The following is a 16,142-nucleotide window of genomic DNA, read 5'->3' on the forward strand; positions in this document are numbered from 1 at the left end:
AAATAACTCGCCCTTATTTATTACAAATTTAATGTTTGTCCCCTTCAATATACTGCCCATTTGCACTAATACATCGCTGTAGTCTTGTTTTTCACTGGTCGAAGGCATGTAGCAAATCAATATCTGTCACTTGTTTCAACATATCTGCCAGTTTCTTTTTTTACAGCATCAACTGACTCAAAATGTGTCCCTTTAAGCACTGATTTAACTTTTGGGAAAAGATAAAAATCCCAAGGTGCTAAATCAAGCGAATATGGAGGATGTTCAAGTGTAGTAATGTGTTTGTCGGGCAAGAACTGCTTCACAGAAAGTGCTGTGTGAGCAGGCGCATTGTCCTGGTGAAGAAGGAAACCATTTGTCCACAGTTGTGGCCGTTTCTTTCTGACTCTTTCTCTCAGCTTTTGCAAAACGTCCTTATAATATTGCTGATTAACTGTTGTGCCTTCTGGAACCCATTCTTCCAAAATTACACCCTTGATATTAAAAAAGACAATGTTCATTGCTTTGAATTTTGACTTGCTTCAACAAGCTTTTTTCATTTTTGGTGATGGCAGTGTTTTCCAGTACATTGACTTTCTTTTGGTTTCAGGATCACTTCTACTTTTCCACTTCAAAGAATGTACTTATCTTTACCACTATATTTATATTTATGTATAATGCAACCAGGCAAACACTGCACATATTGGATTTTTATATACTGTAAATATATCTTTCATAATGTATGGCCTATTAGTTGATGGTAAAAAATTTGTTAAGAGCAAAACACAACCACTCCTTCACTTATTTATTATTCTTGCAGATGTAAACCAGCCCCTTCAAAGACAACTGGCAAGAATCCGTCATCAGGAAAAACGCCTTTGTCGACATCAGAGAACACTCCAGATCCCGATGACCTTTTTAGTGACATTTAACTAAACCCCTAATCCACTTCTGCTTAAATAAACAGATCTGGTAAAATTATTTTGTGATAAATGTATAATGTTCCTGCAAATGGACCACTTGTTTCACAGACAGGCTGAGTGTTTGCAGGGCTAGAGTGATCTTGTTGGTATTATTGCAGGTATTTTAAATGTTTTATTGATATTTTACTAATGTTGTTTTTTTTCTATGTGGATTATAACTTTTGCAAACAAAAATATTAAATAAATACATTTTGACTCTTTTTTTCCTTAGTGGTGTTGTAATAATTTAAAGTAATAACATGAAACATTTTGTAAAGCTATATTACAAAGTGGGGTACATTTGGCAGTAAAATATCTTTTTACAGATTACATATAATTTATAGATCTTCTATGAATTTGGCAGGGGACTCATATTTTAGTGTTTGAGTGTCACTTTATGGCAATATGATGCAATGAGCCTCCAACATTTATTATTTTGCAGCGACAACATGCAAGCGATATCTAATCTATTATTGACGCAATTTGCAAAGAAAATATCACTGGAGCAGCTGAGTTTTTACCAAAGTAAAGTTTGTAAAAACAGATTGGAGAAGTTTGTGAAAGGTTTCATGGATATTTGCTAGAAGTATTAGAAACAAAGGGGTTGACGCTGAGTTGGAAGCTTGTGGGGTGTTTTTCACTCGACAAGCTGCCCGTAAAACTAGTGTATTTATGCCCATATGCTGAATCATAGGCATCTCAGGATCATCATCATCAACATTTATATAGCACCAGCAGATTACGTAGCTCTTAACAATAGGGAACAAACAGTAATAAAACAATACTGGGTAATACATACATGCAGAGAGGTAAGAGGGCCCTGCTCACAAGCTCACAATCTATAAATGCATCCAGCTCTACATCTGTAGGATATATACCAGATTTACATCAGACATACATCCATTCACATACGCATACATACAGGTCCGGATTAAGGGAATGGAGGCCCCTGGGCTAAGGGTACTGTGCCCCCACCCCCTCGATATATATAATATAGCTCTTACCTGGTCCTCTTACTTCGCAGCAGCCTGCAGGCTCCTCTTCTTTCTGTCCGTGTGTGCACGGTGGGCAGCGCGCTGCTTAGTGAGGAGATCTTGCGAGACTATGAGTCCTAGTCTCATGAGACCTCCTCTCTAGTAGCGTGCTGTGCACCACGGGCCGCACTGACAGCAGGGCAGCTAACAGCATCAGATTTGCTGTTAGCTGCACCTGCCTAGAATAAATGTGAGGCTGCCCCGACCCGATCGCTGGCAATATTACATAAAAATCTTTGTTAGGGCCCCCCAGCTGCCCGGGTCCCCTGGGCTGTAGCCCAGAAAGACCGTTAGTTTAATCCAGATCTGCATGCATGCAACAAGATCATAAGCGCAAGAAAAGTTTAACATTCGTTTTGATAGCAAAAAACACATTCACTATTAAGCTTCATATAATACAGATGATATAATATACTTCTCGTATACGAATGAAAGTAGCAAAGTAAAAGTATGTCCACAAAGTCCTATAATATATTTATATCAATGAAGAAAGCACATATTTGCTGTATGGCCCAGACATCTGTAGTTATATCCCTGGTATAGATGTTTCTGTAGAACTTTCATTCAGATATTGGGGTACAACACCCAATCCAGATCTGTGGGCACCAACACTACAAGTCGCATGGTATTGTTTGAAATAAGAGGGAAACTTTAAATATTAGTATGCTATATTTCAGTACCAAAGTATTTTGTAAATGAAATACACCAGTAGAAGGAGAATTGCTGTCATTCCCCATTGCAGATGTATAGTGAAGAGGAAAGGTCCCATATAATGTGTTTATTATACTGTAAAAGAGTAATGTACATCTTCAGCTGTCCTAGTCATAGACTTGTTGCGTAAGAAACTCCAAAGTTGCTTCAAAGGCTTCGCTTGGATCACCTTTATCTGTTCCATATGGAATTAGACCATTTAGTTAACATGGCGTATCTATTGCATTAAGTTGTTCTGTATAAAAAGTAAAACTGTAAAGTAAAACCACCAAATCAGTGATCACAGATGAAAACATTTTATGCACAAATGTTTTCACTTCCAAGATGTTAATAAAATCCAGGGTTCATGAACAGGTATGTGCCTTAGGGTCATATTTATGAAGAACGTAATTAATACAGTGAACATTGTAATATTGTATCACTCATCATTTTTGTAATGATGACATGTTGCCTGCATTTATTAAGAAGATATCTCCAATATATCTGCCCCAGTGATGCTTATCCAGTCCTAAAGCTTACCAGTCTGTCATTGTGCAGGCATCAGCCAACTTGCCAGCTTTGTGCTTTCAGTAACAAAAAGAACACACAATCACACACATAAACAGCATTGTATATAATGTTGTTGATTTTTTTTTTTACAAAAATTAGCCAGCAGCAAGTGTGCTATGCCTAAGCAAGCTGCCCCTGCCGTTATTACAAGTTTATCACATGTATCTACAGTTGTAATTAATTTATTTCACTATGGCATAAATATGTGAATGTTGCAATGGCTCATTCACTTAAAAAACAACATTTTAGGTTGACTGATCTGTTAATTTTCCAATGACTTCTATATTGATTAGTATCCCGGTGCTTTGAAGTCATTTTCTTCAAACAGTAATTTTACTAAAGAGAAAACCTGACGAGATTTATGTTTTAATAAAAGTGCCATTTTAAAAAATTACTTCAAATCGCGAGAAATTTGCGGTTCTACGGAACTGCTGAATTGAAAATATGACACTTCCTGTACCAATATAGGGCTTGATTTATAGTGGAACATACATTGTACTTTTTGTGTACATACATAAATGTATCCATGTATTATTATTATTACCATTTATTTATATAGCACCACTAATTCCGCAGCGCTGTACAGAGAACTCATTCACTTCAGTCCCTGCCCCATTGGGGCTTACAGTCTAAATTCCCTAACACACACACACACAGACAGACTAGGGTCAATTTATTAGCAGCCAGTTAACCTACCAGTATGTTTTTGGAGTGTGTGAGGAAACCGGAGCACCCAGAGGAAACCCACGCAAACACGGGGAGAACATATAAACTCCTCACAGATAAGGCCATGGTCAGGAATTGAACTCCAGTGCTGTAAGACAGAAGTGCTAACCACTTAGACACCGTGCTGCCTACTTACATTACTGTGGCTGTAATCTGTTGTTAATGGCTATGGCAGAGAGTGACTGATAAATCCTGCAGTGATTGCGCTGAATGGGCCTTTTGATTTAAAGGAAGAGACCAGTGTTGTCTATTGATGTGAATGGTCCATAGTTGCTATTTATTTTAGAAGTTTTTCATTAGGTTTTTAAGCATCCAAATGAAGGAAACCTCTCAAAATGCATAAATGCTAATTCAGTCTTATCGGGCCAATGCTGCTGCTCTGGGGGACACTTAGTTGTTAAGTTTTTCCCCCGATACAAAATGTTGCCAGCTTCCCCCGAAACGCATAGAAAAGCATGGCAGTAAGACTCAGCTGCCTTTGAACTCATTTTATCAAATAGAACTCCCTGTGTGATGCCAGCATGTGGGCTGGAAATCTGTATAAGTTATCCTCCAGGAAGTAGGACTACACCAGAATTTAGTGACTCCAGATAACAATCAACGGTTTGTAAATTGCAGTAAAGCAGATCTGTCATATCGGCCATCTGCAGGAGAAGCTGAAAAGTCAAGTCAGATGTGTCCTTTTCAGATGCATGTAAAGGTTCACTTGATGTAAAGTCATATATCATTCTTCAAAGGCTGCTTCATGGCCTCTAACTAGAACTAGTACTTCTAATCCTTTTACTGAAACAGATATATACTGTGTGTGTGTGTGTGTGTGTATGTATATATAATTATATATAATTTATTTTATAAAAACCTTACATTTTTAGATCTATTGAGTTTGTTATTACTGATAAATATTAAAGAAGAACATAGGTTTTTTGCTAACTCCTAGTTTTGCAGTATATGATAAATGCCAAATCATGTTGTCAGCAATAAATTATATCAGTGGCAAAACTCTCTGCACTATTGCACAATTTGAAATAGGGGATTCCTTGCTGTCACATTCAGTGGTTAATCCACAGCCCATACTTGCGTTATTTTGTTGAAATAAAAAAGGAATATAGTTTACAGAGATGTACCATGTAGAAATGTAATAGAGAACTTACTTCTTTGGTAGGAGTGGTTTTAATTGTCTTGGAAACAGCTCTCTTATAGAGGACAAACTGGATACTGGAAAGTCCCGACTGAATTGCAACATTTACAAAATTGCCCAGGACACTTAATAGTAATGAATAAACCCTTCACATAATGTTCACATCCAATCCTGGGATGCCCTCTTTGGTCAAGTACACTGATGAATCTTCTGACCAATCACGATAAACATTGAATTTCAGTTTCCATTGCATTTATGTGGAAGGGTTCACTTTGCAATTACCCAGAGCTACTAATAAGCAATTATCTTTGATCAACCCATTAGTGTAAGAATGAAAGGCAATAAAGCCATATTCACCATGGAGTGTTTATTTTTGTAGAAAGATTTGGCGGAAAAATATAATTTTTTTATGACTAGTTCACATAGGAAGGTGATTAATTGTTGCTAATTGCCATTAAACAATCAAACTTTTTTACCAGGGATGTTGTGTTGCCTGAGAACCCTGGCTCATCTTTTATATACATATTTATAGAATAGTTTGTGAGTTGTGTGTGGGCAGTCAGCGACCGCTGCCTCTTTATAGAGACATCTCTGATTTCTATGATTATGATGTTAAAACTAGGGTTTTAAACTTTCCAATGAAAATATAAAAGCAAATCTTCCCCAAAACTGGTGGTAAATATGTAACTTCCTATTAATTTTAGTTAAATGAGAAAAAGAGTTGGAGAAGTTAAAGTTAGGGGATGTCCCCTGCTTTACAGGAGGGCACACCGTCTTGTTCTCCCTGCAGAAGGAGGTGGTGGAGTTTGTTCCCGTCTAATACTTTCAACCTTGTGACTGGATCACTGATAAATAACTTCTGGTATAAATTTATTTAAAGGAAATAGCGCAGGGTGCTTATTTATACAATTGCACATGCACTTATTTTTTATATTGTGTATATTTTGAGATAGGAAATCGTTATTTCTGAGACCAGGGTAGAAAATGTGTTTTTCTGTTTTAGCCTTTCGAATGGAAATGCCTTATTTCTGATGTATAGATCTGATACAATGAGCCTTTGTTTACAAAGTATTTTGTGTATTGAGATGTGTTTTGTATGGAAGTGTCATTGTTGGGGTTTTTAAGGTAGCTAGTGGAAACCTCCAATTCGGCGTATGTAGAGGGAGTCTGATATCAGGAATTGCTAACTAACTTTTGTGATGAAGTGTCAAATGCCTGCTCTGGCCAAAGGCCCAGCAGGGGGTCATTACTGCATGGCCTTTTGTCAGAGTGTGGCCTTTTGTTCAGACCTTTCTGAACATTGTAAACAGCATGTGATGCAGGATATCACAGCGTCTCTAGAATTTCATAGATAAGTGTAAATATTGTTGGCTTTGCAATGCATGTAAACCCATGTTTGTGTAAACACATTGCTTCCTGATTCTAAAAATAACCTGTGTCCAAACTGTATTCCTGTGACTTGCAGATTAGACCATAAATCTAATCGGTTCAAAGGCTGTTTCTGAGGTTGGACCCAGCTTTTCCGTTACCACCTCTCTGCCTGCAGCCCTGATCAGTGTGATAGGCCAGGGAGGATCCATCCACAGCAACACTGATCTATAGGAAGAGGTCAGGAGTACCAGCCCAGGTACACCAGTAACGGGGTACACTTGCAGCGTCAGTTATCCAGAAGAAACCCGGTTCTGGATGCCGGTAAGGAGTCCATGGTGGCAGCATTTGTAAGCCCCTCCTACTGCGGCAAGAGGGCGCATTTGGAATAATGAAAGGGAACGGTGGCAAAGTAAGCCCAGCCGGTTCCCAGCAGCAACAGACAGGATGGCATAGGTGGTCCATTCTGTCACAAACCTATATATCAATCGGACACAATATAAATTAACAGCCACACCTATGAAGAGAAGCTCATCAAAAGTGACACAAAATGTCCCTTCATTCTCATTATTATTTGAGATATAATTTAAGCTGAACCTGGCAGTATTTCAGGAGAAAAGTTAAGGAAGAGGGTGGTGCTAACAGGATTAAAGTGATGTTTTTAATTCTTTCTACCATACCAACAGTAGGCACAGATTTTCCAGGTGCAGTTCTAAGGAACGGCGTGTGCGTTGAAATACACATAGCTGGCAAATAAGTGCATTTGCAAGTACAGTGCAGGTTTGTGTTGTTTGTACAGCTTGTAAACAAGTTGTAGTGATTTCCGTTATAGAGAACAACACTTTTATTAACACGCAGTTGTGCTTATTTTTCTGCACTGCATATAAATAGGAATATGACCCAATGTCATAATCCATCTGCTTAGATACTTTGCCTAATCAGTGTGGTTTATTTTTACAGTAATTCTAATGTAGAAGGGGTACAATGTACCGGTCATGATCACCTGGAACATCGCAGGTTTGCGGCTGCTGTTGTTTCAAGTGTCATATTTTGTGTTCAAATTTTAAATAAAGTGGTTTATGTGCATAAACTTATATCCTTCTATATTGTGCATCTAAAAAGAGCAAAATTAGTAGTTTAAAATAATGGAAAGGTGGTGGACATTGGCAATTTCAATATAGAACCCTTGAGTGGCTAAAATGTTGGTGCCCCTTTGTGAAATTTGTAATTTCTTAAAATATGCACTATATTCACTCTTTGTGGGTCTTTGTGTCTGGAGCTTAATAACGCTCTATCCAGAAGGAACTGTTAAGAACTTACCTTATCCCCGTTCCGCTGCGCTGTCAGCGTGTCTGACAGCGGTATCTGATCCGTGCAGCGCTTCCCCTGATGGCGCCGCCGCACTTCCGGGTTCTCCCTGCTGCCGATCATGTGACTCCTGGGCGGGGAATTCAAACTCCTATATCTTCTCTGCTCTGACACGCTGCCTGTGTCAGAGCAATGTGTTTCCTGTTCCTGGCTACAGTTCCTGTGTTCCTGACTCCTGTGAACCTGCTCCCTGTGTATCTCTCTATTCCTCCTACTCCTGTGTACCTACCTGGCTGTGACCTGACTATTCTTTGGCTTATCCCTGGCACCACGAACTGGACTATCTTCTGTGTACCGACTCGGCTGTGTTACCAACTATTCTCTGGATCTCCCTCTGGCACCGTATATCTGATATCACCTGTGTACTGACCCGGTCGTGTCTCTGGACCCATATCCTGCCACGCACCCATTGGCTCCGTGCATCTATCGGTTACTGTTCCAGACCTACAACGCCTGGAATTAACGGTTAGTGCCTGTACTTGCACCGCTTTGTCTTATTGCTTGTCTGCCTGCCATCAATTAGAACTTTCTCCCTTACGTCAGTAGGCTAATCTGGGGACCGCGACCTGCGGTTCTTCTGCAGCAAAGTCCACACTACCTTGCGGTGGTTCTTGGTGAAGACCGGAAGGCCGTTAGACTCCCTAGGTAAGCCTGTGCTAATACTGACTAAGGCATCATATTCGTAACAGGAACATACCAATATAAATGATCTCTACAAAAGACATTATCTTGCCAGGCAACACATAGTGGAGGTCATTAATGAGATGTGTATATATATATATATATATATATATATATATATATATATAAGTTAACCCGTGCATGATACTCATGCATTCTAGTCAAATCAAGCTACTTAAGGTGTTAAAAAGGTTCTTGTCATGCATTTGGGCCATAGCCCAGGCCTCAACCACCAACCACTCCTCACTGTCACCCCTGGCAACCACCAACCACTCCCAACTGTCACTTCTCCTTCAAGAAATATATATATATTTTTTTTAAATCTTTATAAACACTTTTAACAATTAACAAATTAAATTAACAAATTAAAAACATCTTAGTATACCAAATTTCAGCCCTTTCTGAATTTTTTTTCCACACACACTAAGAATTTAGTAGGTCAGTGTATAACTCCGCCCAGCAGGTGGCGCTGCAGCTTGGTTTTATTTTTTCCACACACACACACACACACACACAGACAGACAGACTAACACACGCCACTAGACATTTATATATTAGATATATATATAGATATATATATATCTATATATATATAAAATGAATGACACTTTGAGATAAAAAAAACAACTGATTTCTACTAACCTGCATTCTTGCTGGGATGAGAAGTTTAAAGGGGTTACTGATTGCCAGAACTAACATTGGCATTACATCTACTGTTTGACATGAGGATTGAGAATGAGTATTCTCTACGGTTCAGATATTTGATCTAATAAATGATTAAATAATATATAGATTTATGGAACAGGTTCTCTTTTAAATGTTTTGAACCTGGATGAATTGGAATGTTATGGTTATAACTTACCGTACTTTGAACCGCTAGAGAGACAAGTATGTAGAGCGGTCATGCAAGCAAATATTAATTGTAAGGCAAGTCTTTTTATACGATAGAATGTTTGTTCATACATTTTTAATGGTTTATATGTTATTTGTTAATAATATGTGAAGTGTTACATTTGGGAGTTGACAAATTAAATTTGATACATGTGTGTGAGAACACTGAACTGACCTATAAAAGATAGCCCGCTTCATTAGGATCCACCCCTCGTGATGAATTCCTGTGTGGCAAAACGCGTAGAGGGTCTGGATGAGGATTACTTTCTGTGAGGTCCACTCCGAATTGATCAATAGGAGTATTCCTGTGTTTTTATGTATTAAGCCTGCAATATGAGGATTTCTGGTACGTGCAATATTTTTACATGATTTTATAAATAAAAGATTTTGTTAATGCACTATGGAGGCGCTACCGTTTGTTTTTACGTTTTAGAAACTGCATTTGCCCATGGAGATCAGGTCAGAAGGGGGGAGACGCGGGGACCAAAATCTGCTTGTGCAAGAGAAGCCGTGAGAAGAGCTAATAGAATCACAGACATTGCACAGTACTGTTTATATATTTTTTATGTGGCTAGTTTTTATACGGACTTATCTTTGTGCGCACTGTATACTTTGTTTCGTTTGACACATATATATATATATATATATATATATATTTGAAATGTTATAAATGTTACAGCTTAACAATTCAGTTACTCATCCTTAAATTTGCAACGTTTTGTATTGAAGTAATGGGCACTGGTGTAAATTGATTTCTTGTTTTTAGAAACTGGACATCTGCACATATCACCGTGAACATTATCCAGAACTGCTATTCCTCGATTGCAGAAAACTTTTTTGACTTCTCACACTGATCATGTAATTATTAGTTCAATAGTTCACTAACCTTTCTATAGATCTGCAGAACATTACCCTGAACCAGCTTCCACATGACAGATACAGACTGATATATTTTTCCAGGGCACCTTATACTAATAGACCAGTAACAGACCATTTGCACTGTTGATTTATACAATGCTTTAAAAAACTTGATATAAAGATGAGACAAGGACAAGCACCTTATTATTGATAGGCTATGCTGGGGCTTTTAATCACTCACTCTCAAAAGATTAAGCTAATAATAAAGATCACTCATTTTGTAATCCATTGTTCTCCGTGTGCTCTGCTACTCAAGTGATAGTTGCTTTGTAGTGCAGTGATCTTGAATTACGTTGCCTACATAAACTTCAGAAGATTAATCTCCAGCATTTAGGCTGGGTGCACACTACAGGAAAATTCTAATGATGCGATAATTTTAGAGATTTTACCAGCGACAGAGGGGAAAAAGTCCGGATCAGCAGCCGATTCATGCATACACACTATACCCGATTTCCTTCAGATCTGTGCTCTTCATCCGTCATAACCATCAGCTGCAACTGAGGATTCATCCAGGAAGGTAGTCCCGGCAAGGCATAGGGACATGTTTACTTTGCTGCTCTATAATTGAGTCTGCTTACAGTGATGCTGCTCTACCTGCCCAGCAGGAGCCGGCTTCCCGACGGAGTAGAAATGATGTATGCAGGGGTCACACTTGTTTGCTGCTACAAAGTTCTGGACTAGGAGGACCAAAGTGCATTGCGAAACGGCATCATCACAATCCTTGTCTCATCGCCCAATATCTCCATTCACTGCCCATTGCCGCCAGCTCATTGGTGCATTTCTTTCTACCACAGGGCTGGACACGTCTGCCCAATGACAATGCAGAGAATGGAGTGACAGGTAGCTGTGAAAGCTGAGCCGCTGCGAGGACAGGACAAAGACAGTCGTGAGTACACACTGCAGGATTGGAACAACATTGTTCCATTGTTGAACAAGATTTTTAGTTCAGTTTAAAAATCTTGTTCAATGATACAATGGGCTTTGAAATGAAAATCGTTCATTGTTGCATGGTACACACTGCTGTGATATCGGGCCAGCCGGTAGTTTATCGTCTGATTGGGCCGATCATCAGCTGAAAACACAGTAGTGTGTAACCAGCCCTAATGAGGATCAGGGGATCTTAAGCTATTACAGATAGCAAATGCTAATTGAAATAGAGGACTCATGAAAATTTGTATCTCCTTTGGGGGACGTCGCACATTATTTTTTTTGATTACACGTCGCAGAGTGAACCTGCAACAGAACGCACATGGTGTTCGTTTGGACTTCCACTCTTTTTATCCTGGGCTATTGGACATTGACATTGTGATCATCTGGCACTGTGATTATGAACATTTTTTATCATATCTGTTGTGTTGTTATTTATGGATGTTAAGAAAGCACATTTGTCACTCAGATATCCGCAAATTCAAACCCCTCCCCTTGTGCGCCCTATCCCAATTTTCTGCATTTATATTTATCCACTTGTGGAAACGTAGTAGGTGTTTCCAAGGGTATTTGGGCTGCATTCCCTATTCCTTTCCCTAATCATTTAGGAGCGCAGAAAGAACACCCATATCTATCGTCGCAGAGACTAGCCTTCAAGGATAATGCTACCCAAAGCTGAAACTTCACCAGATAGCCTTGTTCAGGCTATCTGGTGAGCCCCTGTCCTCCACGTGCCTGCTTCTGCTCCAATCAGCACGAGGAGAGTGTGGCAGACATTGACGGACTCCTCACTCTGTTCTTTTTATTTTTCAGATAGGCAGCGTGTCATCCGCAAACAACATGCTGCTAGTGATGTTTGGGGATCTGCCAATTAGCATGAACAGCAGATCCCATGTAAGTAACCTTATGGATCCAGTTATAATTGGGATAATCTTCCCACATCTGGGTTTTATACTTTATTAGTTCATATCGTAATTGCTCACCCTGTGGGTTGCTCTGACTGTAATCTCTTGTGTGTCTAGTTTAACACAACTATCGATGTCAAGTGTGATTCTGACAAATAAATGTTGCCATAAAATTAACACTGTACTGTGCATGTAACATCTGTAGGATATCTATCTGTTCAATTGACCTAAGCCACTACAATGATATCAGAAATGTTGGGGGTAACTTGGTCATTGTGTAATTCCATAATGTGTTGTTCTAAATCACATTTAAAGAAATTGTTTAATTTTTTTGTATATATAATTAATAATGTGATATCAGATGTAAAAATCATATTGCACACCTGTAAAGAGCAATATGAATGCAAAAATTGTCAAATATTCTTTGCAAAATTGTTGGCTCACAATAAATACTCTTTGAATTCAATTTATTTTTTTCAAAAAAATAAAACACAAAAAAACAACAAAGTAAAGGACATAGGTTGTTTTTCATGTTTAAATAGACCGTTGAGACCAGGCCCGGACTGGGAGTAAAAATCAGCCCTGGCATTTCAAGCATACAGGCCCATCTCTGTTGATGAGCAGGACAAAACCGTGTGCCGCTGTGCATCAGAGGGGGAACTTCCTGTAGAATGAGCAGGGAAGCTCTTAGTCTCACAAGATTAATAAATCTCATGAGACTTAGAGCTCCTCGGCTTTCTCTGCAGACTGTGTCCTATCCAGGGACTGGGAGCAGCTATCCGCTCCCTCCTACTAACCAGAGCTGGATTAAGGCTCGGGGGCCCTAGGCACTTAAGACAGGGAAACTCCTTTGATATAATATGATTATTAGACACATTTTCAACAAATACAGGCAATACTGTGAGCACTACTGTTAGGTACACACAGTTCTGCCTTCACAAGCAGTACAATGTGAAGTAGGACATACCTCCCAACTGTCCTTGCAGTCAGACCAAATCCTGACTAAGCGGGACAGTCACCCACTAAATTCAGGACAGTTGGCAGACTGTCCTGGTCTCTCCTACCTGTCTTGTCATTGTCACCACTTGTGGCTGCTGGTGTCTTTAGATCAGTTGCTGCTTGTCTAGATCCTGGAATGTTGGAGGCTCTATTAGGAAAAAAAAAATGGGTACATGAAATTTAGAAAACTCCAACCAGCACCGGTGTTAAATCAATATAGCACCCACGTTTTAAATTTAGACCTCACTCCAGCCCCAACATTAAAATAATAGTGTTCACATTTGATAAATACATCTATTTCCCTCCAACTAGCCCTTACATTAAATAGTATATACATTTAATAAATATACCTATTTCCCTACAACCAGCCCCAAACATTAAATAGTATTCCCATTTAATAAGTTAACCTATTTCCCTCCCTCCAAACAACCCCAGCAAGAAATTAAATAGCATTTATGTTTAATAAAAAATAACCATTTCCCACAACCATCTCAGGCATTAAATAATTCATAATCACATTCAATAAATATACCTCATTTTCCCCAAGCAGCCCCACATTCACTTAATAGCACACATTATAGTCATATACTGTCCCCCACACACATTACAGTCATATACTGTCCCCCACACACATTACAGTCATATACTGTCCCCCCACACACATTATAGTTATATACTGTCCCCCCACACACATTATAGTTATATACTGTCCCCCACACACATTGGCCATTTTTATTGTCCCCCTCCTACAGTCATTGCCCCCTGCAGACATTTTCACCTCCCCCTTTCCCATGCATACATTGTCACTCACCCCCCCCCCCTTTCCCCTGCATACATTGTCACTCACCCCCCCCTATCCCCTGCATACATTGACACTTACCCCCCCTTCCCATGCATACATTGTCACTCACCCCCCCTTTCCCATGCATACATTGTCACTCACCCCCCCCCCCCTTCTCCCTGCAGACATTTTCTTCCCCCTGCAGACATCACTTCTCCCGTGCAGTAACTTTTAGTTATTGCCCACCCCTGCCCCCCTCCGCAGTACCTGTCACTATCCCCTGGACGGAATACAAAGAAAAACAGCGCACCAACTTACCGAAGGCTCCTGGGCAGCTGCGTCGGCGCAATGTAACGTCATCGCGCGGCCGTGCGGAAGTTTAAAAAAAAAAAAGCGGAAGCTGGAAGCGCAGGGACCGGACCGGCCCTTCTGGCAAATGCCAGAAGTGCCAGATGGCCAGTCCGGCCCTGCTTGAGATAGAGACTGAGGTGCTAGATTACTCTCTAATGGTACTTTTAACATGCCCTTTATTAATGTAGAAATTTCAAGAATTTGTTAAATATCTTTATTTGCAATGTTAAGTGTTTACCTGTACAAAATCTCCAGGAATGGCAGCCACATGTATGAAAGCAATTGCTCAACCAACTTCAAAGTACTCACTAAATACGTGCCAGAGTCACAATACTGAACATTTAGATGAATTTATCTAGCATTTTTCACAACTCATTTTCATTCTTTTTTTTTTTCCAGATTTATTTTATTGTGACTTTATTATTCATAGGCATGAAATAAAACTGAGTATCATTTATCCCGGGACGCCAGGCGAGGGACAATACCAGACGTGCCATTGACATCATCCATATTACAAATTCCAGGAGATCCCCAACTATTATGCTCTCTCTGGATGCTGAAAAAGCATTTGACAGGATCTCTTGGGACTTTATGAAAGCGGCTCTTGAGTCGTTCGGCTTCGCTGGCGACTTCCTCACTGGCGTCCTAGCATTATACACCACCCCTACTGCTAAAGTCCTGGTTAATGGCACTCCCTCAGAATCATTCTCCATTCGAAATGGAACACGACAGGGTTGCCCCCTTTCCCCTCTGATATTTGCTCTGATAATTGAACCTCTGGCTTCCCAAGTTAGGTCTAATCCTAGCATACAGGGGGTCAAGGTGGGTAATACGAACTCCAAGATCTCACTCTTTGCAGACGATATCCTCCTATCACTTACCCAACCGGGGATCTCCTTGCCCAACCTATATGCCATCCTTCAGAACTACAGCGATGTTTCGGGCTATAAGATAAACTACACCAAGTCAGAGGCCATGCTGCTTCACGTTTCTCCTCGGGATACCGAGCTCCTCCGGGCTAACTTTAATTTCAAATGGCAGAACAGGAAGATCAAATACCTGGGGGTTTTCCTCACTTCTCGCTATGACCTCCTCTTTCGTGAGAATTTCCTACCCCTTTTCTCCAAGACGCAATCAGACCTGACCTCCTGGAACCGCCTTATTATTTCGTGGCTGGGCAGGATCATAGCTGTCAAAATGAACATACTCCCCAAATGGCTGTACCTCTTCCAAACCCTTCCGGTAGCTGTCCCTGCCTCTTTCCTTGCCAACATCCAGAAGGCCCTCACCCGCTTTATTTGGAACCATAGACCTCCTAGAGTCTCATCCAATATCTTAAAACGACCAATCCCTGGAGGAGGAAGAGGCCTTCCCGACATCAAATTATACTACTTGGCATCCCACCTTTCGCAAATCGTTGCCTCCTACGCTCCCTCTGGCTCCACTGCATGGCTTGATATAGAATCGGCCCATCTAACCCTGCCCGATCTCTCCTCTCTCTGGGGCGTATCTCCCGCCCGTCGACCCCCTGCTGTTAGAGCACTGCCTTCTATCAAATTTGATGCTATGCTCTGGGACTCCAACTCCTTCAAACTAAAACTTTCAACTGCAATATCTCCTTTAACCCCCATCTGGCATAACCCGGTGTTCCCTCCTGGATCTGCCTCTACAACCCACCGTAACTGGTCTCATGCAGGGCTTAAATTTCCAGTAGATTTTTCCAAACAGGGCCGCTGGCTTTCGCTAGCGGATCTCCAACCCCAATCCCCATCCCAAATCCTCAGCCCCTTTGAATTCTTCCAAATTAATCATTTTTTGCGATCCCTGCCACCAACCTATGTTCTTAGGGACCTT

At 40.3% G+C, this 16,142-nt stretch overlaps 1 protein-coding gene across 3 annotated transcripts in view; it reads left to right on the forward strand.

Annotated features, from left to right (window-relative positions):
- Window positions 1–1,163, forward strand: part of XRCC4 (X-ray repair cross complementing 4) — a 253,481-nt gene extending 252,318 nt beyond the window's left edge. For all 3 annotated transcript variants that reach the window (XM_075180439.1, XM_075180455.1, XM_075180448.1), the window contains one exon: window positions 800–1,163. In XM_075180439.1, the coding sequence (XP_075036540.1) occupies window positions 800–911 (112 nt within the window). In that variant the 3' untranslated portion in view covers window positions 912–1,163. The remainder of the gene's footprint in view (window positions 1–799) is intronic.
- The last annotated feature ends 14,979 nt before the right edge of the window (window positions 1,164–16,142 follow it).

Source organism: Mixophyes fleayi, chromosome 1 (genome assembly GCF_038048845.1).
Source record: "Mixophyes fleayi isolate aMixFle1 chromosome 1, aMixFle1.hap1, whole genome shotgun sequence".
In the NCBI taxonomy this organism is placed as follows: domain Eukaryota; kingdom Metazoa; phylum Chordata; class Amphibia; order Anura; family Limnodynastidae; genus Mixophyes; species Mixophyes fleayi.